The sequence below is a fragment of the Delphinapterus leucas genome, chromosome 20 (genome assembly GCF_059928025.1).
Source record: "Delphinapterus leucas isolate spDelLeu-1000000601 "Yukka" chromosome 20, BTC_Dleu_Yukka2, whole genome shotgun sequence".
NCBI classification, from domain to species: Eukaryota; Metazoa; Chordata; class Mammalia; order Artiodactyla; family Monodontidae; genus Delphinapterus; species Delphinapterus leucas.
In genome coordinates, this window is record NC_143148.1 from 41,435,502 (window position 1) to 41,457,717 (window position 22,216).

The 22,216-nt window shown below is 46.6% G+C and overlaps 1 protein-coding gene across 1 annotated transcript in view; it reads right to left on the reverse strand.

Moving 5' to 3' along the window:
- The window catches only part of CMTM4 (CKLF like MARVEL transmembrane domain containing 4), a 68,307-nt gene extending 56,551 nt beyond the window's left edge, over positions 1-11,756 (reverse strand). The window contains exon 1 of the mRNA XM_022583536.3: positions 11,477-11,756. Coding sequence (XP_022439244.1) covers positions 11,477-11,662 — 186 coding nt within the window. The 5' untranslated portion in view covers positions 11,663-11,756. The remainder of the gene's footprint in view (positions 1-11,476) is intronic.
- Between the last annotated feature and the right edge of the window lie 10,460 nt (positions 11,757-22,216).

Genomic DNA, 22,216 nt, shown 5'->3' on the forward strand with positions numbered 1-22,216 from the left:
TCTAGTTGGGTGGTAAATGCTGAGAAGAAAAGTAAAGCAGGGTGAGGGGGATAAAGAGCAGGGATGGGGGAGTGTCCTACTTTTGGCAGGTGGTCGGGGAAGGTCTCTTGAGCAGAAGAGAAGAACAGCAGTTCTGAAGAACAGAGCCAAGTGGGCATTTCTGGGAAGGGGTGGAGGGGATGGAAGAATAAACCTCAGATGCAAAGACTCTAAGGCAGGAGTATGTTACTCAAAAAGTTAATCAAAGCTTCTGGTCAAGTGAAATAATCAGTACCTTAAAACCCCAGTCAAAACAGAAACTGGCCTTACTCTGTTTAATGCACTTTATATTAGACTTTCTGAAACACAGTTGGTACCCAGCCCCTCATTCTGATTCTCAACCCCCATTTCTATATTAATAAACTCTCCCAGGGGACCCCCCCACTCTGAAAACCAGTGGCAGACCCCACCATTCTATGTGAGGACACAAGGCCACACACGAGAGGTGCTGAGAGGAGGGCTGGGCGCCACCCCTGCCTTTAAGTGAGAATTTTTCACACAAAAATCCCCCCCATCAAGAAGTTAAACCGCTTCAAAATAAGATAGTTTCCAAATGCTAAAAAGGCAAGATTTTCTCCCAAAGGAGGTGTCACTTTCTGACCTCCGTACCCTTCTACTCATCTGTCCCCTCTTCAGCCAGCTGCAGGCCTGTTCCCAGCTCTGGACCACTTTGAACTGAGCCTTTGAAAGTTTAAACTGGCTCTTCGTCACCAGACAAGATGCTGAGGCCATCCCCTCGTCCGGAGGTGCCCTGCTCTCTTACTCTCTGCCTTTCCTCCTCCTTCTAGACTCTCTGAAGTCTCACCCTGCTAATGAATCCAAATCCCAGTTCATCTCGCCCTGCCTTTTACCTCTCTTGCACACACAGGAATCATCTTATTTTCCAAACAAAAACCTCAGGACTCACTGTCAATATATGGTACTTGCTGCTCTAATTTCAATGCTTGGACTATTTCATAATTTAAAAGTACAGTAATTTTTTAAAACTTAGGATGTACTTATATATGGTTTGAGACAGCACAGAAAATTGAGACTGGGTAAATTTAGGCTCTATGATCACAGTTACAGGCCTTTGACTATTGCGCTATGCTCTAACAACTTTATTTTCCAAAGAAGTACGACATCATCCTACAAAAGGATTTGGAGCTACTTCCAGGAATGAGGATAAAGAGGCAGTGAGTGATAGCTGTGGGTTGAAGGCCAGAATGCTGCTATTTCCAGGTCATTTCAACAGCTCAGGGAGCTAAATGGACCATCATGGAAAATAATCAGCTTTGGCAGCCATACAGACCTCAGCCCTTAATGGAGTGGATCACATATGTGCTGCATCTCAGGTAAAACCAGCACTACCTCTAGGCTGGAAATAAGCCTCTCTCCAGCATGCAGGTAAGCATGCATTCATTCTACCAGGAGGGAGAAGCATCATGGATTTGGCAGGGCATGTACACTGCCCTTGCCCCCTCTAAGCATCCTATTAAGTGCCATGACCAGGGAAAGGCTCTTAGTACTTTGTAATTAAGAAAAAAGGTCATCAGGGACTTCCCTTGTGGTCGAGTGGTTAATAATCCGCCTTCCAATGCAGGGGACACAGGTTCGATCCCTGGCTGGGGAACTAAGATCCCACGTGCCACAAGGCAACGAAGCCCCATGCGCCGCAGCTAGAGAGAAGCTCGTGCACCGCAACAAAAGATCCCGCAGGCCGCAACTAAGATCCGACGCAGCCAAATAAATATTTTTTTAAAAGAAAGAAAAGATAGGGCTTCCCTGGTGGCGCAGTGGTTGAGAGTCCGCCTGCCGATGCAGGGGACACAGGTTCGTGCCCCCGTCCGGGAAGATCCCGCATGCCACAGAGCGGCTGGGCCTGTGAGCCATGTCCGCTGAGCCTGCGCGTCCAGAGCCCGTGCTCCGCAACGGAGAGGCCACAACAGTGAAAGGCCCGCATACCGCAAAAAAAAAAAAAAAAAAAAAAAGAAAGAAAAGATAAAAGGTCATCACAATGATCATTTTGAGGTGTACAGAAATATCAAATCGCTATGCTGTATAACAAGAACTAACGTAGTGTTGTAGGTCAATTATACTTCAACATCAAACTCATAGAAAGAGATCAGAATTGTGGTTACCAGAGGCGGCACGTAGGGGAGAGCGGGATGGATGAGGGTGGTCACAAGGTACAAACTTCCAGGTACAAGATAAATAAGTACTAGGGATGTGATGCACAACATGGTGAGTATAATGAACACTGCTGCTGTTATATATGAAAGTTAAGTGAGTAAATCCTAAGAGTTCTTCTCATCACAAGGAAAAAAAGTTTTTTTTCTATTTCTTTAATTTTGTATCTATCTGAGATGGTGGATGTTCACTAAACTTATAGTGGTAATCATTTCATGATGTATGTAAATCAAATCATTATGCTGCACACCTTAAACTTATACAGCGTCTATGTCAAATATATCTCAATAAAACTGGAAGAGAAGAAATAAATTTTTTTTAAAAGAAAGAAAGAACAAAGGTTTCCAGGGCTATCAAGAAAGAAATTTTTTTTTTTTTTTAATTTTGGCTGCACCAGGTCTTACGGTATGCAGGATCTTTTAGCTGCTGCATGTGAACTCTTAGTTGCGGCATGTGGGATCTAGTTCCCTGACCAAGGATTGAACCCAGGTCCCCTGCATTGGGGGCATGGAGTCTTAGCCACTGGACCACCAGGGAAGTCCCAAGAAAAAATTAATTTGGCCCTATGACCCAGGAGGAGTCCTGAAGGTCTTACTGAACTCAGCATTTCCCAGTGGTAAGTTCTTGTGGGTAAGCACACTGTTAACTTGGGGTAAAGTGAGACCTTTACGTATGTTGTAGGACCAAGTCCATATATTTTTTTTAATGTTCAGAAATGTAATGATATTGCCCTTTGATCTAGTAATAGCACTCCCTGAAATTTAACAAAAAATAGTCACAATTCAAAAGAAAAATGAAGGACATTTACTGAAGGATCCTTCCTAATAGCAAAATATTGGAAACCATGATCAGGGGATCTTATGCAGCCTTTGGAAGGGAAAAATTCCAAAGTGCTTTTCATTTGACTAAGATTTTTTCCCTAATTTCCTTCAGTGTTACAATGGTTTTTTAATTGAGATACAACTGGAATATAACATTACATTAGTTTCAGGTGTACAACATAATGATTCAGTATTTCTATATATCAATATTTGTATCAATGATATACACATTATCACCACAATAAGTCTTATTTAACATGCGTCACCATATATAGTTTAAAAAAATTTTTTTCTTGTGATGAGAGCTTATCAGATCTATTCTCTTAGCAACTTTCAATTACAACTGCAATACAGTATTATTAACTATAGTAGCCAGCCCTATAGGGTAGATTCCTTTCAAATGGGAGAAATTTTTTCATTAGCATCAACAAATTTATTAATCACCCACAATTGTGCAGAAGGTTTTTTTTAAAAAAAAAAAAAACAGGAAAATAGATTGAAAAAATTTTTAAGCTTCAAGTTTCTTCAAGATGTCTGTACTGTATTATCTAAATCATTCTCCCTAAAAGTGCCTCCAAATTACAAAGTAAGAAAGTAATAAAAGGTTAACTAAAGATTATGATTGGTATAATAGCTTTAAGGCTAACCTATACTAAGGTAGAGCTAGTAACAGCTGATGCTTTGGGAATTTTTGAAAAGAAGATATCTGCGTGTGGTATACAATTCAAATACAGTGAAAAATAAATCTCCCTTCCACCCTGACCCTTGGTCACCCAGTTTCCCAATTTGTACCATTCCAGAGATATTCGATAGTGGTAACAGGTTGGTGTGACTTCTATGTGAGAGACACTTTGCTAAGGACTTTGTATGGAAGGCTCACAGGTGCCAGTAACACTCTCATCAGCCCTGATTTACAAATAAGGAGACCTGCTTGTGTCCTGAAGTGAACAAGCAACTGGCCAAAAGTCTCATGGTGATAAGAGACATAAAGTCCATACTCTCAGAGCCCCTCCCCATCCCAGCGCCCAACACACACACACACACACACACACACACCCCTAAACTCCATGTTCTATCTTCATGTTGTGTTGTTCCCTCTGCCCTCAAAACCAACCCTTCATCATCCCTCTGCCTGGCTAACCTGACTTTCCATATCAATTTTAGAATCAGCTTCTCTATCTAAAAAAATCTTGCTGGGATTTTGGGATAATGTTAAACCTACAGATCAATCTGTGGAGAAGCGATACATATTTTTTTTAATTTATTTTTTTAAAGCTTTTATATATTTTTTTTATTTATTTTTGGCTGCATTGGGTCTTTGTTGCTGCATGCGGGCTTTCTCTAGTTGCGGTGAGCGGGGGCTACTCTTCATTGCGGTGTGCGGGCTTCTCACTGTGGTGGCTTCTCTTGTTGCGGAGCACAGGCTCTAGGCGCGTGGGCTCAGTAGTTGCAGCACGCAGGCTCAGTAGTTGTGGCTCACAGGCTCTAGAGCACAGGCTCGGTAGTTGTGGCGGATGGGCTTAGTTGCTCCACGGCATGTGGGATTTTTCCCGACCAGGGTCAAACACATGTCCCCTGCATTGGTAGGTGGATTCTCAACCACTGCGCCACCAGGGAAGCCCAAGAAGTGATATTTTAATAACTATATTGAATCTTCCAATCCATGAGCACAGTATGTCTGCCCACTTATTTCAGTGGTCTTTGATTTCCTTCTTCGGTGTTTTGTAGTTTTCAGCATGTAGATCCTGTACATGTTTTGTTAGATTTAGCCCTAAGTATTTCATTCTTTTTAGAGCTATCATAACTGATATGGGTTGTTTTTTTTTTCAATTTCAGTTTCCAATGATTGATTGCTAGGATATAAAAATATGATTGATTTTTGCGGGTTGACCTTGTATGCTACCACCTTGCTGACTCACACATTAGTCCTAGGAGCTTTCTTATAGATTCCATGGTATTGTCTACATAGACAATCATGCCATCTGCAAATAGGGACAGTTTTTCTTTCTTTCCAGTCTGAATGCCTTCTCTTTATTTTTCTTGCACTGGCTAGCACTTCCAGTAGGATGTGGAAGACAGAAGAGACATGTGGTGAGAACAGGCATCACTGCCTTGCTCCCCATCTTGAGGGGAAAGTATTTTCACCACTAAGTATGTTAGCTGTAGATTTCTGGCAGATGCCCTTTTCCAGGTTGAGGCAGTTCCCTTATCTTACTAGTCTTCTTGGCCACATTTATCGTGAATGAATGTTGAATTTTGTCAAAAGTTCTTTTCTGCATCCCCTGACATAATCAAGTGCTTTTTGTGCTTTAAACTGTTAGTATGGCGGATTATATCTCCTGATTTTGGAAAACTGAACCAGCCTTTTCTTCCTGGGATAAGTCACAATGATTGTCCTGTACTATTCCTTTTACATAACATTGCTGGATTCGATTTCCTAGATTTCCTAGTAGTTCGTTGAGGATTTTTGTGCCTGTGTTCATGAGGATGATGTTCATGAGGATGAGGTCTGAAGCTTTCTTTTCTTGAACCATCTTTGTCTGGTTTTATATAACAGATGTGTACTAGACACTTTCCTGGGGTCTTGGATGATAATTTTACTATTTTTAATCATAAAAACTTAAGAGTGGTTTTAATCTTTGCTTAAATTCTGCTAGAATTTATTTGACTTCAAGTTTTTGACCAGGAAGACAACTCCCAAAGATAACAATCTGCCCAAGGGAAAATGGGACTGTTTTATAAGAAGCCACCTTAAGGTAGAAGTGAGAATCCAATGCAGTGAAACTACTTCACCGGCCATTCTCTGCACGCCCCTGCCCTGCTTCTGTATAGCCCAAGAAAGCCAGAAAAGTGAGGGAAGTGCTCACCAGCATGGGATGAAAAACTGACAGTTTCCATCAAATAAAAGATACTTATCACCCAACCCTGAAATGCAAACGCTCACATCTGTCTTTGAGTTACCTAAGAAAGCACCTGTCAAACATTAACCGTTTAGTTCTTACAATTCCTAAAATGCTCAGTCATTACCACTCACATTCTACTATGGAGGAAGTCAAGAAACAATGGGGTTAAGATATTTCAAGGAGATCAGCAGAGCTAAAATTTGAATTTAAACATCACCTATTACCCAACTTTGTTTAAAAAATAGTCCTAGGGCTTCCCTGGTGGCGCAGTGGTTGAGAGTCTGCCTGACAATGCAGAGGACGCGGGTTCGTGCCCCAGTCTGGGAAGATCCCACATGCCGTGGAGCGGCTGGGCCCGTGAGCCATGGCCATGGCCGCTGAGCCTGCGCGTCCAGAGCCTGCTTGTCCGGAGCCTGTGCTCCGCAATGGGAGAGGCCACAAAAAAAAAAAAAAAAATAGTCCTAAACAAATGCAATGCAATGTCAGAAGGTCAATCAGTCGTGGGAGGGGCTCAAGAAAGGGATCCAGGGACTTCCCTGGTGGTCCAGTGGTTAAGACTCTGAACTCCCACTGCAGGGGACTCAGGTTCGATCCCTGGTCGGGGAACTAAGATCCCACATGCCACGGGGCGCAGCCAAAAAATAAAATAAAATAAATGTAAACAAAAAAGAAAAAAAAAAGGGAAAGGGATCCGAAGCAAAAGAGCTCCTTGAGAGGTGTTTTTGGATATTAAAAGCTGATTCTGCTCTTGGCTCTTTTGAGAAGGCCTATCCCCTCAAGGCGGAAAGTGGCAGGTCTGCTGGGTGAGGAACAGGAACTGCACACCTAGGAACAGCGCAATGGCCACTGAGAAATCAAAACCCTTGTTAAGTGTATCACTTCAGCACGTAAAAGTCACCCAAAAAGTCACCATGCTGACCAAAGACCTCAGAAATGTCCTTGGACTCAAGGTCTCCTCTGCTCTGTGGAACAACTCAAAATGATGTGTTCAGGAGGCAGGAAAGAGCACACCACCTGGGTTCAAATCCCAGCTCCACCAACCACTAGCCACGTGACCTTAAACAAGTCACGACCTCGGTGCCTCTAACTTTCTCAACCATAAAATAAAGGTGATAACAGTAGAGTAAGCACTCATTAATGATGCCTGCTGTTGTGATTCAGAAAGTTGTCCCACGTAGGTCCTGTCCTCTTCTGACACTGTCCTAACATCATGGTATAAGCGATAGTACGCCCCACCCCCATCCCAAGAGCAAAATTCTGCTTTCAACCAAGTGCTTTGGGAAAAAAATCAAAACAAAACAATAAACAAAAGGCCCCTGGGCTTCCCTGGTGGCGCAGTGGTTGAGAGTCCGCCTGCCGATGCAGGGGACGCGGGTTCGTGCCCCAGTCCGGGAGGATCCCACATGCCGCGGAGTGGCTGGGCCCATGAGCCATGGCTGCTGGGCCTGCGCTGCGCAACCGGAGAGGCCACAGCAGTGAGAGGCCCGCGTACCGCAAAAAAAAAAAAAAAAAAAAAAAAAGGCCCACATTAACTATTTCATTAAATGATGTCTGAGAGCTAAAAACCAATAAGCGCTCACAGAATCCACATTTAAAAGAAAGAAGGTATTTAAATCAATAGTTTAAACCAACTCTTTTCCTACAAAAAGTACATTTATATTGTTTGAAATAACCACAGGAGATACTCTCCCCAACTAAGAAATAGGTATGAGTTTCTTTTCTTTTTTTTTGCGGTACGCGGGCCTCTCACTGTTGTGGCCTCTCCCGCTGCGGAGCACAGGCTCCGGACGCGCAGGCTCAGCGGCCATGGCTCACGGGCCCAGCCGCTCCGCGGCACGCGGGACCCTCCCGGACCGGGGCACGAACCCGTGTTCCCTGAATCGGCAGGCGGACTCCCAACCACTGCGCCACCAGCGAAGCCCCGAGTTTCATTTTTAAAACATAAAATCTAGGACTTCCCTGGTGGCGCAGTGGTTAAGAATCTGCCTGCCGATGCAGGGGACACGGGTTCGAGCCCACATGCCTCGGGGCAACTAAGGCTGTGCGCCACAACTACTGAGCCTGCGCCCTAGAGACTGCGAGCCACAACTACTGAAGCCCATGCGCCTAGAGCCCGTGCTCGGCAACCAGAGAAGCCACCACAGTGAGAAGCCCGTGCACCGCAACAAAGAGGAGCCCCTGCTCGCCACAACTAGAGAAAGGCCACACGCAGCAACAAAGACCCAACGCAGCCAAAAATAAATTAATTTTTAAAAAGATATAATCTATGAAAAATGCATTAATTTCCATAATATTTCAGATTAGTTTTACTACCAAATAGCATTCCATTTAAAATATCGATTTAACTTTTAAATCACTAGGAAGTAAACTATCTTTAATTCAAATATATATAATTATAATTATAAAATTATAAAATATATAATTATAATTTTGGGGTGGCATTTTCACCAAGTTTCTTTAAAGACAGGAAGTATTACTTAGCAACAGTGACAGCTAACGTTTTATTACACACTAAGCGCCTAATAAACTAGGTGCTAATTTCTACATACTACCTCATTCTCTTAATCCTTTTCGAGAGATATAGGCTCATTTTACAGAAGAACCTCAGCCTTGAGGTTGACTATTTACGGTTCTGATAGAGAGCTGATTGCTAGTACTGTGTAAGGTTTTAACACTAAAATGATACAGGAAGGTAAGTCTCAAACTTTAATGTGCACGAGAATCTCCCGGAGAATCTTGCTAAACTGCAGATTATGATTCAGAAAGTCTGGGGTTAGGCCTCTGATTCTGCATTTCTAATAAGCTCTCAGATGCTGGCAATGCAGCTGACCACACTTGGAGCAAGGACCTGCAGGTGGCAATAGGCCACAAACCACAAAAAATGTCTCTAAAACCTAAAACGAAAAAAAGTCAAATTTTTTTCTCAAAAACTTATATTAGAATTAGAACTTACATTAGACATATTTCTTGATGGGATTCTGAGCTTTGTAACATCTTAGAAATATCTTCAGGGACTTCCCTGGTGGTGCAGTGGACAGGACTCCATGCTTCCAAGGCAAGGGGCACGGGTTTGATCCCTGGTCGGAGAACTTAGATGCCCCACGGCATGGCCAAAAACAAAAATATCTTCATAACGACTCTTGTCTTCTTTTCCAGTTTAAGTTGAGAGTCCACTATCTTGAAGTTTTGTGGCGGTTTTTCCCCCTAAAAACCCTGATTTTTTTTTTAACAAGGCTGAAAAGCTAAATGCATGGAACTGTTTCACGTTGCCATACCCTTCAAGCAGGTCCCCATCCTTCACTCACCCACACATAACATAACCTCTCGCTGTTTAAATTCTAGAGATTAGACAAAAGACAAGAGTTAGGCGAGATTTTAGGGGCTGGGCCCCAAAGTTCTTCCAGATGAAAAGTAAAGCTCTACAAAAAAAAAAAAAAAAAAGCACCTTACGAAAAGGCAGTGATAAATACCACTGGCTTCCATTTCTGGCTTTAGGTGACAAAATTCCAGCAATGAGGTGATATCTAACATTTTATATAAACTACTGGATTTCATTCTTTTATCAGATCTTTTGAATGGCAAGCTCTATGTACTTTCAAAAGTCCAGAGTAAACAAAACAAGGTACTTAACAAGGCCCTAAATTCCACCTGGGCCGAGGTTCCCTCCCATCCTGCTCTTTAATTCACTTCTGATTATCAGTGCTGTACTCAAACATCAGCTAGCTGCCTCTTTTTAAAGGCAGTTATACACCTCCCCCACTCCTCCATTCACTTTGCTAACAACAATGCCTAACTACAGAACAAATATATCTCTTGGAACATTCCAATTTACCAGATAAGGTCAGTTTAAAATTCTAGAGAGGAATAACCTGCTCCGTTTTGTCTTTCCTGAGAGCCCTTCAAAAACACCCTCCTGCAATCAGCAGAACAAGCCTTTCACCCGAGCGAGAGAGCGAGAGAGCGAGAGAGCGAGAGAGCGAGAGAGCGAGAGAGCGAGAGAGCGAGAGAGCGAGAGAGCGAGAGAGCGAGAGAGCGAGAGAGCGAGAACAGTCTATGATTCTGCAATTTACAAACACTGAGACCTTTATTTAAAGGATATCCACACATTAAATGATTCTCAAGGAACCTTTATCTATGTACTCAAGTAAGCACAAGAAGACCAATGCTTGGAAGAAACAAAATGCACATACATTGCACCTCTGTGCAAATGGCTTCTCTAGATGAGAAGTCGCTGCCAGGCCTCAGAGAAAGGCCTACCTGTGTCAGGGGATATAGGGACAGTTTTTTCCGAACTGGAGTATGCTCTATCCACAGCAGAGCTAAGTAACAAACCAAAGAGGCCTGTTAGAAAACCACAAAAGAGGGGCAGAGGGGACAGGCCCCTGCCGTGAACACCCTGAAAGCTAAAAATAAGAATTCTAAGAAATGAGCTCTACCATAGACAAGCCCAAAAGAAAGTTCTCTGTTTCTGTTACCTCCAAAACTGGCTGCCCTCCCATAGTGATTTAACTCTGGGTACCAACTGGGCAATGCCAGCCACCGTGCTGGGGCGGAGGATTCAGGGATGCCAGTTCTACCTTCTGGGCTAATTAGAAAGAATCAAAACCTCTGCAGCAGGGACTTCCCTGGTGGCCAGTGGTTAAGAATCCGCCTGCCAATGCAGGGGACACTGGTTCAAGCCCTGGTCCAGTAAGATCCCACATGCCGTAGAGCAACTAAGCCCGTGCACCACAACTACTGAGCCTGCACTCTAGAGCCCGGGAGCCACAACTATCGAGCCCGCGTGCCACAACTACTGAAGCCCGAGTGCCTGGAGCCCGTGCTCCGCAACAAGAGAAGCCACCGCAATGAGAAGCCCGTGAAAGGCAACAAAGAGTAGCTCCCACTCGCTGCAACTAGAGAAAGCCCCCGTGCAGCAACGAAGACCCAATGCAGCCATAAATAAATAAATAACAAAAAAACAAACAAACAAAACCTCTGCAGCATAAACTGGAGACTCTGGGCAGATCTGGGCTCCCCCAATGCATCTAGACTACATGCCTCCATTCAACATTTATTTGAGCGTCTACCATATGCCCAGCACTCTGCTGGGCGCCGGGGAAGAAACCGAGCCACAGTCCCCAGTGGTGGAAGCCGAGACAAACGAGGACCATCCGGAGGAGTGGAGGATGTGCGGGCCCCGAACACCTAACACAAGTTGCTATGACCAGCAGTACCCAGGGGACAGCATGACCCCGGCCGGGTTTCGCGCACCACCAAACCCAACAGTGAAAGAGGCTCGCGACAGCGAAGGCTGGAGTGGACAGGAAGGCCCGGGGGCAGGTGTTCAGGTAGAAGGCGCACACCTGAGGCGGCAGGGTCCCCAGGGGAGGCGGGAGGGCGGCACGGGGACCCAGCGAAGGAGAGGGAGCGCAAGGACTGGGGCCATGGGAAGCGAGTGCGCGGTGGAGGCCGGCCGGGCCTGCGCCCCCTGAAGCGGGAGCAGGGAGGGAAGGCGCGCGGCTAGGCCGCCCGCCGGCACCTGGGGCCCCGCCCGGCACCTACCACTTGGGCGACCTTGAGGCAGCCAAACGCGCCGCGCAGGTAGTCCGGGTCGCAGCGCAGGCCAGCCAGCCCGCGGCGCTGGCTCACCGGCTCGGTGGTGGGCTGGTACGGACTGCTGGCGCCCGAGATCATGGAGGTGCTCGAGGCCTCGCCCTCGAAGCCGTCCAGCTCCTCGCCGCTCCGCATGCTGCCGCCCGGCCCGGGCCGCCTTGCGCGGCTGGCCTCAGGCGCCCGGAGCTAGCGGGCTCAGCGGGGCCGCCGCATCGCCGCCGCCGCCGCCGCCGCCTAACTGCCCGCACCGCCGCCGCCGCCGCCTCTGCGCCCGCCGCCCGGCTGCGGCCGCGGCTCGGTCCGCTCGGGCTCGGCTCCCGCCGCCTCGGCAGCGGAAAGGGAGGGAGGCGGGAGCTGGCGGAGAGGGAAGGAGGCGGGAGCCGGCGCGGCCAGCCGGGAGGGGGCGGAGCGAGTGCCCGCCCGCCGACCGCTCGGCGGCGCTCCGCGTCTCCCGCGGGTGGAGGTGGCTGCCCGCGCTGCGGGGCCTCGGGAGGGCGGGGCGGGGCGGGGCGCCAGGGCCTCTGGCTCCGCCCTCACCTGAGTACAAGCGGGGGTCGGGGCCGCGGCTGCGCGCCAGGCGATCACAGCGTGGGAGGGCGGAGGTCGGGGAAAGAGGGGTAGTGGGGAGCAGGGAAAATGGGGGTTGACGGAGGGTCGAGGTAGACCTAGGGGGCACGGAGTTGCTTTCCCAGAGCGCTGCCTCCGTTTTTTCCCTGGAGGAAGTGGGGTCTTCTTCAGGTAGGCCAGGGGACTTATCGGTGAAGACCAAGGTGTGCTGTGCGACCCCCGTGCTGGGAACAGTACGGGGCCCAGGGTGGGCCTGACTTGGACTGTTTGACAAGAGGGGGCTAAGTGTCTGGGCTCCCACACTGGGCAACAAACCAGTACCTAAGTCAGGGACTGAACGGGACAAGGGTGAGAAGTCGGGGTGAGTGAGGTCGCTTAGTACTGGGTCTGTAAGACAGACACGCGGCAATATTTGTGAATAACTCCCAGTGTACGCTCTGGATTCGCCGGTCTGACCGAGAATGAGAGCTAGCCCACAGGAGACCCTCGGTGACTAACATTAGTTTCCTCTCTTAGCTGAAAAGGTTTTGCAATCTCTGCCTAATCACCAAGGCAGGTTAAACACAGATTTTTGCACTGAAGGGCATTAATTAGGGACCAATTTGCAATTCAAGTGTGAAGGATAATTTTAAGCTTAAGTAAAACACCGACTTTCTAAGAATTGTCCCTTTGGTATTGAACCCTCCCACACCACAAATATCTAGAGCTTACCATGCTTTAGACACTGAGGAAGGCACTTGAAAGTGTTATTCCCATTTTACAGAAGACCAGACTAAGGTTTCAGACTGGTAGTCCCAGGCCACACAATTGGTGAGCAGAGCCCACTCACTTCCAAATTTTTTCACTACACAGTGTTGCCTAGTATATAATTCAGATGGGCTTGTGAACTTAGGAAGTGAGAAGCAGTAAATGTCATAACTCAGGAGATCTCAATTTAAAGGGCTCTCACCTTTTGGTTACCAAAGATGGGAAAGACAATGACTCTAACACTCCATTCAGCCCACAAATATTTATTGGGCACTTATATGCTAAAGAATATGCTAGGACCTGGAGGTTGCCAATGAAAGATAACAAGTTGAATGGTTGGATGCAGACTCTGGCCTCTGCTTTCTCCCCAAATCCCAGTGAAATGACAGTTACAGGGGCATTTTTTAAGGGCATAAAACCACAGGGACAAAGAATGGGAAAGGAGACAATGGCAACAAAATGTTGGAAGAAGAAAAGCAAATGGGCAAGTGGTAACTAACTTAGCAGATCCAAGAAAGGTAAACCCTAAGTTGGCACAGGGGAAGGCTGAAATGCAACCTAGGTCATATCACAGGAAAAAAGGCTCAGGAATGGGCAGCACCAAGCACATCTAGAAGTGGGGGGGTGAAAGCAGGAATTAAAAAAAAAAAAAAGACCAAATGAAAGTCTTTTTAAGAAGCAAATGGGGAGGGCTTCCCTGGTGGTGCAGTGGTTAAGAATCCGCCTGCCAATGCACGCAACAGGTTCGAACCCTGGTCTGGGAAGATCCCACATGCCACGGAGCAACTAAGCCTGTGAGCCACAAATATTGAGCCTGCACTCTAGAGCCCACGAGCCACACAAGAGAAGCCGCCGCAATGAGAAGCCTGCACACTGCAACAAGAGTAGCCCCCGCTCACTGCAACTAGAGAAAGCCCACGCGCAGCAACGAAGACCCAAGGCAGACAACAATTAATTAATTAAATTAAAAAAAAAAAAAAGCAGCAAATGCATCCCTGGATCCCCACCCATGACCATCCCCCAAGACTGGAATCTTTTTTCTCTGGAGAAGGTAAAACAGAGGGTCCCTTAGCTAGGGATCACTAGGCACAGTTGAGGGCAGGAGTACCATACTAAAGATTATATATATTTATGTGTGTGTGTACTTGGATACTAAATAAAATGAAAACAAAAATTTTTTTTTTTTTTTTGCGGTACGTGGGCCTCTCACTGTTGTGGCCTCTCCTGTTGCAGAGCACAGGCTCCGGACGCGCAGGCCCAGCGGCCATGGCTCACAGGCCCAGATGCTCTGCGGCATGCGGGATCTTCCCAGACTGGGGCACAAACCCGTGTCCCCTGCAGCGGCAGGCGAACTCTCTACCACTGCACCACCAGGGAAGCCCTGCAAAAAGGTTTTTAATTCAATATAAGAGTTAAAGAGAATCTCACAGGAAATAGAACCAAAAGACAAAGAGATGGAAAATGAGAGAAAAGATAAGAAGAATATTAGAGGTATAGTCCAAGAGAATAATAGAATAATAAGACTCTAATAAAGTTAGAACAGAGAATATAGAGGGAAGAAAACAAAAAATAATAATTAAAAAAAAATTCAGTAACACTTTCCAGAACCAAAGGACATGAGTTTTGGATTTAAAAGACTCACCAGTGCCCAGCACAATGAATGAACATGAATCAGCACCAGGTACACCAGACAACTGGGGGCAAAGAGAAGATCCTCAAGGTTCCAGAGAAGAACAGAGCATGTTTCGTTATAAAGGATCAGGAATCAGAAAGGCAACAGACTTTTCCACAGCAGCTTTGGGAATGGAGTAAACCATTCCACATCCTGAGGAAAAATGATCCCCACTTAGAAGTCTGGTTCCAGCTGGAGTATCAATCGGGTATGAGGATTGATGAAGGACTCTTTTGGACATGCAAAGACTCCCTCTGTCTCTTCTTAGGAGGCTGCTGGAGGAGGACACCACCAGAACAAGCATTTAAACCAAGGAAGCAGAGGACATGGGAGCCAGGAAAGGGTGAGAGAGAGAGATGATAAGGGTCCTATGGTGAAGGGGAGAGAGGCCCCTGTGCAGCAGGGCTGGGGGTTAAGGAGCCCAGATTGGAGCAGCCAGAGCTTCGAGAGATGTCTTCAAGATGAAATTAAGAACGTGTTTAGGGCTTCCCTGGTGGTGCAGTGGTTGAGAGTCCGCCTGCCGATGCAGGGGACACGGGTTCGTGCCCCGGTCCAGGAAGATCCCACATTCCGCGGAGTGGCTGGTCCCATGAGCCATGGCCGCTGAGCCTGCGCGTCTGGAGTCTGTGCTCCGCAACGGGAGAGGCAACGGGAGAGGCCACAGCAGTGAGAGGCCCACATGCCGCAAAAAAAAAAAAATGTGTTTAAATACACAGAAAAGAAAGATTCATAGTTTCTGGAAAGTTTTGAGATAAATTAGTGATAAATGCATAGAAAATTAAGCAAGTATTCATAGATGAACTGCAGGAAATAAACTGATACATAGAAAAGAAGTATGCTAAATTACATGTGAATAACATTTGCATAATTATAACAATGTAAACAATGAGTGCGGATCTAACCAAAAGTACCTGACCCTATTAGGAGGAGAGGATAGAGGGACAGGATGTGTGCATGTGTGATAGGGAGAAGGGGAAGGTGGGCAAGAGACCTAGATACTCATCATCCATCATGGGAGATCAGTAGATGCTTAAAACTGAGAACTCCACAGGAAGCAGTATATGCATGTTCATTAAATATATAAAGGTAAAGGGACTTCCCTGGCGGTTCAGTGGTTAAGACTCTGCGTTTCCACTTCAGGGGGCACGGGTTTGATCCCTGGTCGAGGAACTAAGATCCCACATGCCACGTGGTGAGGCCAAAAAAAAAAAAAAATATATATATATATATATGTATATGTAAATATAAAAATAATTGGTTAAAAGTTAAAAAATGTCAATTCTGGGGAGCAGGATATGTAATGGGGGTTATAGGCCTTGTAGAACTATTTGATTCTCTCAACTATGTGCTCATATAATTTTAATAAAAGCTAAATTTAAAATGATTTTTTTTAAAAAGGAACTTGAGAGTCAGATATAGTCCCTGCCAGCACAGACATGGAGACCAAGCATTGAAACCAGTAAATATACAATAGAGCATTGCTGAGTATTGTTCATGGTGGTATGGGAATTTCCAGGAAGGATTTCATTGAGTCTGTGGGTCAGAATTTCAGCTGAGGTCTGAAATACGAAGAGCAGTTAGCAAGGCAAAGAGATGGTAAGGGGTTGGTAGAAGAGCATTCCCGGAAGAGGGAACAACATGTGCAAAGGCCAAGAGATAAGAAAGCAAAGTACAGTGAAGAGGCTCAAGTGCAGAATTCAAGGGTGAAAGGTGGCCTTGGGTGTCCCTGCAGGGCCTCAGGGACCATGTGAGAGGGTAGATTCTGGACTGAAGCGTGTTAAGCAGGAGAGTGGCCCAGTGAGGCCTCTTTTTAGAATGCTCTCTTTGGCTTCATCGAAGGAAGTAGATTGAGCGGAAGCAAGATAGGAGGCTCCTCTCCAGTACTTGTTAACTGTTCCCTGTTCCTGGACACTAGCCTACGTTTATTTTTAGTTCCGGGGAAAGACTCGAAATTTTTCCTTCTAGTTTTTAACAGAAGTTCACAGACTTCCAACGGGTGTTATTGGGAATCCCACATATTAAGAGCAGATAAAACTTGGTATTGTGCCTTCCTCAAGTGTTCAGTCGTAATACAGCATGAGTCTGTGGCTATAGCTGTGCCTCCAGGTGTCTACAAGTGCTGAAGACAAAATGAGGGTGATAAATGACAGAGAAGTGGGTTGCCCTCAGGTCCCTGGCTCCAGGGTCTGGTCCACATATCCAGGGCTGACTCAAGGAAACCAGACTCAGAAGAGACTGATGAAGAAACCAGATGCTACTTTGTTAATTGTTGCCAGTGGATAGGCTCTGCCAGCAACCGTAATGCTGATTCTTATCTCAGTCCCTGAACTCATCCTGAAAAAAAAACTGCTCAGAGTATAGCATCCTTAGATACACGCTAAGCCCCAGTATATGCTGCTTCACCTACATCGGGCCTGGCCTCTTCCCAAGTCTCTCAGCCTCTCATTTAGCCGAAGGGCAACCACCTCCAACCCACTCTAGCCCTCCTCCCCAAGCACACTGATTCCATAAAACATTGGTCCTACAAGGACTTTAGAATCTGAATTCCATGAAGGGCTGGGAGCAAAACACCTTCCCAAACTGGGGTCCCTGCGTGTTCTGTCCCTGGAGGCAGTGCCTGATAACGTTGAGGAGGGAAGAGGTTCCAGTTTCACTTTGTTTCTTACTGAGGCCCCTCCCCAGGGCAACCCTTAGTGTTGGGGGTAGGGCTGCTTTTCCTGTAACTTCAATTAAGCAATAGTGCTCACCTACTACTTTTAATAAGGTCAGTAATTAGGAGGTCCCTAGAGACTCCTACTTCAAACAGAAAAATACAGACAGCGGTAGTTAAGGAGAACATCGCAGGCATAAAGCATGCAGTGGGAAGACTGAGTTTATCACGAACAACTATCAATGTTAAGCATGAACCAAACATCCAAGAAAATCATGTTTAATGTTTCAAGACTAACAGCTTGGTCTGAAATGATTCTCTACCTTTAAAGGGCCTTTTAAAGAAAGGTACTGGTATAAACTCCTAATGTCTGAGGATTGTAGTCAAAGATGTGAAAAACAAACAACCTCTTTTTGTGTTTGAAAGGACCAAATGTCCCTCTCCTCCTCCCGCAGTGTTCCCACGAGCCTGGAGGGAGGGGCCGGGCCTGGGCAGATTCCAGGCGGGATTGGTTCAGGGGTTAGAGTTAACTGCTGCTTCTGAAAGAACTCGTCCCTTCAGCTGGAAAAATGCTCTCCAAGTCGTCTCTAAAAATAGTGCTCGCCGGGATTTTCCAATTTGACATTCCTTCGGTTCCTATGACCAAGGACAACGCCGGGCCAAACCATCTGCGCCCCTTACCGGGGCCTCCGGTGGAATCCCACCCTCCGTGGGACCCCAGTTTGTTGTTCCCGCTGCCTCCAAGCCCTGCCGGCACTTGATTCAGGGGAAGATTCGCCTGCTCAGCAGCTGCCTGGCTTCTCCCTGGCTGCCCTGCTCTGCTTTTTCTTCCCAGGGCAGGGGATGGGGAATGGTTTTCTGGGGAAGAAGGCAGAAACTGTGGCTACAAGGGAATGTGGACACTGCCTACACTTACCTCCGATACCCGTGGCCCTGCCGGCCTGGGCTGGCTAAACTAGCCTGTGAGCCTCCGGGAGCTGCCCAGGTAGCCAGGAGGAAACGTACATACACCAAACATTTGCTGATGGCCCACCCCCCTGTGCCAGGCACCGAGCCACATTGTGGGGCCTCAAGGCTCTCTGAAAAGAACTGTGGAACTGTAGCAGACATGCTTGCTTCTCTCTGCCTAGCACCATCTGCTGCTTTTAATAACAGCAGCCCTCCTTGTTCTGGGGCTGCTCCTCTTCTACACCAACACCTGCCTTCCTCCTCCCAAGTGATGCCCACCTAAGAAGAGTCGGCACCTGACCCAAGAATGACCAGTCATGGTTCTTTTCCACCCTAGATTGGCTCAGGGTGGGCATGGGACCCAAGCTGAGCCAATGAGAATCCTACCCTGGGTTTTTTCTCTCTAGAATACTGGCATCTGCAAACTTTAATGTGCATAGGACTCACTCAAGGGGTAGATTTTCAGGACCTCCCCCAACAGTCTGACGCTTAGGCCTCAGGTGGGGAACAGAAATCTGCTGCTACAATATTTACAGGACTACAAGGCCAGTATAATTGCCCAGGGTGGGAGAGGCCAGGGAAAGCTTCGAGGAGCTAAACTGGGTCTTGAAGGCTAAGTAGGAGTTCACCCAACAGCATGTGATCCTGCCAACTGCTTCTGCCTTCTTGTGACAGTCTCCTTGCATGGCATAGATGGCCCCAGACACTCCAGATTTTCCTCCCACCTCTCTGGTTGCTCTTTTCAGTCATTTTTATGGGCTTAGCCCCTAGAGTTCAGTGTTCCTCAGGGTGCTACCTTCATCCCCTCTCCCATGACCTTTCTCCCCCTAGATGTCACCCTTGGGCGTCCTGAATTCCATTAGGCCAGAACGTAACCCATACTCTTACCTGCTGTTCCCCCTCCCACAATAAAAACATCCATTCCTTTATAAGGCCAAGGGGAGGAGGAGGAGGGAAGAGGAGGCAAAGGAGGCAGCGGTACTTTTATCATGCTTCCTACATGCCAGAACCTGATCTACTTGGTTTTCACATATTAACTCATTTAATCCTCAAAATAGCCCAGTGTGGATGGCTAACTCCTGCATATCAGGAACACCTTCCTGAGTTCCCAGGCTGGGTCAGGTATTCCTGCCCTGGCTTCCATGGCCCCTTGTATCAAAGTGTTTATTACACTCTGTTATGACTCACTGTTTACCCATCAGTCTCAGACCATGAGCTCTGAGAGGGCAAAGGCCTCATTTATCTCTGTTGCACCCTCTGGGCCTGGCTCAGGGCCAGACACGGGGTAGACATGCAAGAAAGCATTTGTGTAACACAGGATTGTATTCACCGGCTGTATGACCTCAGACAAGTTGTGAACATCTGTGGGCCTCAGTTTCCCCATCTGTAAATTGTAAAGGGTTTAGAATTGTGTCTGAGACAAAGTAGACACTCAGCAAATGTTTACTCATTATTGTTGCCATTATTCTCAACAAGCAAGGCAGGGCAAAGCATTCTGGAAAAAGGACCCAGCCTAAGCAAAGGCCTTGATGGAAAGGCTTGAGGGGTTCAGAAAGAGGTGAGCAGTCTGTGTTCTTGCTCAGGCAGAAAGGGGTTAGAAGGCATGTGAAGGCAGGGGCAGGGACAGATTCTGAAGGCCCCTGCAGCCAGGGGAGCCATCGGGCTGCGCTATGGCCTTTAAGAAGCAAGGTGCTGACATGATTGCATTTGGGTGAAAGTAAAGTGCAGATGAATAATTCAGTCTTATCTCCACTGTATCAAATGGGTGGTAGAGATTGTTGTCTTGAAAAATGTACAGAGCCCTTTATTTTTATTTTAAAATTTATTTATTTTTGGCTGTGTTGGGTCTTCGTTGCTGTGTGCGGGCTTTCCCTAGTTGCGGCGAGCGGGGGCTCCTCTTTGTTGTGGTGTGCGGGCTTCTCACTGCGGTGGCTTCTCTTGTTGCACAGCATGGGCTCTAGGTGTGCGGGCTTCAGTAGTTAGCATGCAGGCTTCAGTAGTTGTGGCTCGCGGGCTCTAGATTGCAGGCTCAGTAGTTGTGGCGCGTGGGCTTAGCTGCTCTGTGGCATGTGGGATCTTCCCAGATCAGGGCTCAAACCCATTTCCCCTGCATTGGCAGATGGATTCTTAACCACTGCGCCACCAGGGAAGTCCTACAGAGCCCTTTAAAAGAAGAAAAGTCGGGCTTCCCTGGTGGTGCAGTGGTTGAGAATCTGCCTGCCAATGCAGGGGACACAGGTTCGAGCCCTGGTCTGGGAAGATCCCACATGCCTCGGAGCAACTAGGCCTGTGAGCCACAACTACTGAGCCTGCGCGTCTGGAGCTTGTGCTCCGCAAGAGGCCGCGACAGTGAGAGGCCCATGCACCGCGATGAAGAGTGGCCCCCGCTCGCCGCAACTAGAGAAAACCCTCACACAGAAACAAAGACCCAACACAGTCAAAAATAAATAAAATTTTAAAAAATAAAGAAGAAAAGTCTCAGAGCCCCCAAGAGTGTATCTGTGGATGCCTAGGGGGTCCGCAGACCTATTCAGGGAAAGCCTGGGACAGCCAGAAAAGCCCCAGGAGTTCAGCAACCTGGTTCTTGGAGCAGGCATGGAGGCCCCCTGGATCAATGGGCACCTGAGCTAAGCGTCAAAAACCAGACAGCACTTAGGTAAGTGATCAGAGTGGGCAGGAAAGCATGATGGTAGGACACACCAAGGGTCAAGTCTGGGAAGCCAGGAGACTAGGGGAGCAAGAATGAAATACGAGCTGAGAAAAACACAAGGAAGTCATGACAGTAGAAAGGTTTTAGGAGTTACTGTGAGTGGCCTGAATGTCACACCACCTGGCTCTTCAGTTCATAGGCATGGGTAGACTTGAAGATGGTTGGTTTGTTTTAATTAAATGTATTTATTTGGAAACAGTCTCAAAAAAATAGTTGTAAGTGCAGAACGAAGAACTTTTTCCCTCTAAACTATTTGAGAGTAAGTTGCCAACCTAATACTGCATCACCCCAAATACTTTAGTATTTATGCTTCTGTCCTATCCTCCTAAAGGAGGATGTTCTCCTCCTTTACCAGAATACGACCATCAAAACCCAGAAGTTATTCATGTTGCAATACTACCATCTAACCATTGGATCCCATTCAAGTTTTGCCAAATGTCCCTGTCTTTGTAAGAAAATGATCCCATTGAGAATCACATGTTACCTTTAGTCGTCATGCTTCTTTAGTCTCCTTCAGATTGGAAGAGGTCCTCACACTCACCTTGACTTTCACAACCTTCACACTTTGGAAGATTACAGCCAATTATCTTGCAGAACGTCCCTCAGTTTGACTTGTCTGATGTTTCCTCACCATTAGATTCCGATTATACACTTTTGGCAGAAATAACCTACATGTGATGTTGTATTCTTCTCAGTACAGCCTATCAGGAGGCACAAGATTTCTGTTTGTCCTATTGCTAATGGCATTCACTTTTGGGGATTAGGCTTGTGTCTCCCAGGCTTCTCCATTACTCTTTTTTCCCCCTTGTGATGAACAAACCTGGGACAAAGTGAGCAATCAAATAAGTATTGACTGTAATGGATTATAACCCATCAAAGAAATCACATCAACTGAAATTTTGATGAGGCGGGGAATGCTGTTTCTCATTAAACTTTCAATTTATTTCATTATATCAATATAGACTCACGACTTTCTTTTCTTTTAATGGGCTGTAATCCATTACAATCTTTTTTTTTTTTTTAATGCTCAAATTGTTCCTCAAATCTGGCCAGTGGGCTGCTGTTTTTTTTTTTGACGTTTCCATTGTTCTCTGAGCCCTTTCTTACTTTCTAACAGACATTCCAAGCTTACTTATACTGTCCCTGGCCCAGCCCTGGAATCAGCCATTTCTCCAAGGAGCCCTGATTTATTTTATTGGAGGGTGGTACCTAGAAACTGAGTCTAGACATGAGGTGTGTTCAATGGGCCGTTGCTGCTCCTAGGCCTGAGCTCTCAGTGCAAACAGCTAGGGAATATATGTATATAAACACACACTTATACACATATTTACATCTACATATTTTTTCTCTCTTTGTGTGTACTGAAAATCATGAGTTCACACTGATACCTCCAAC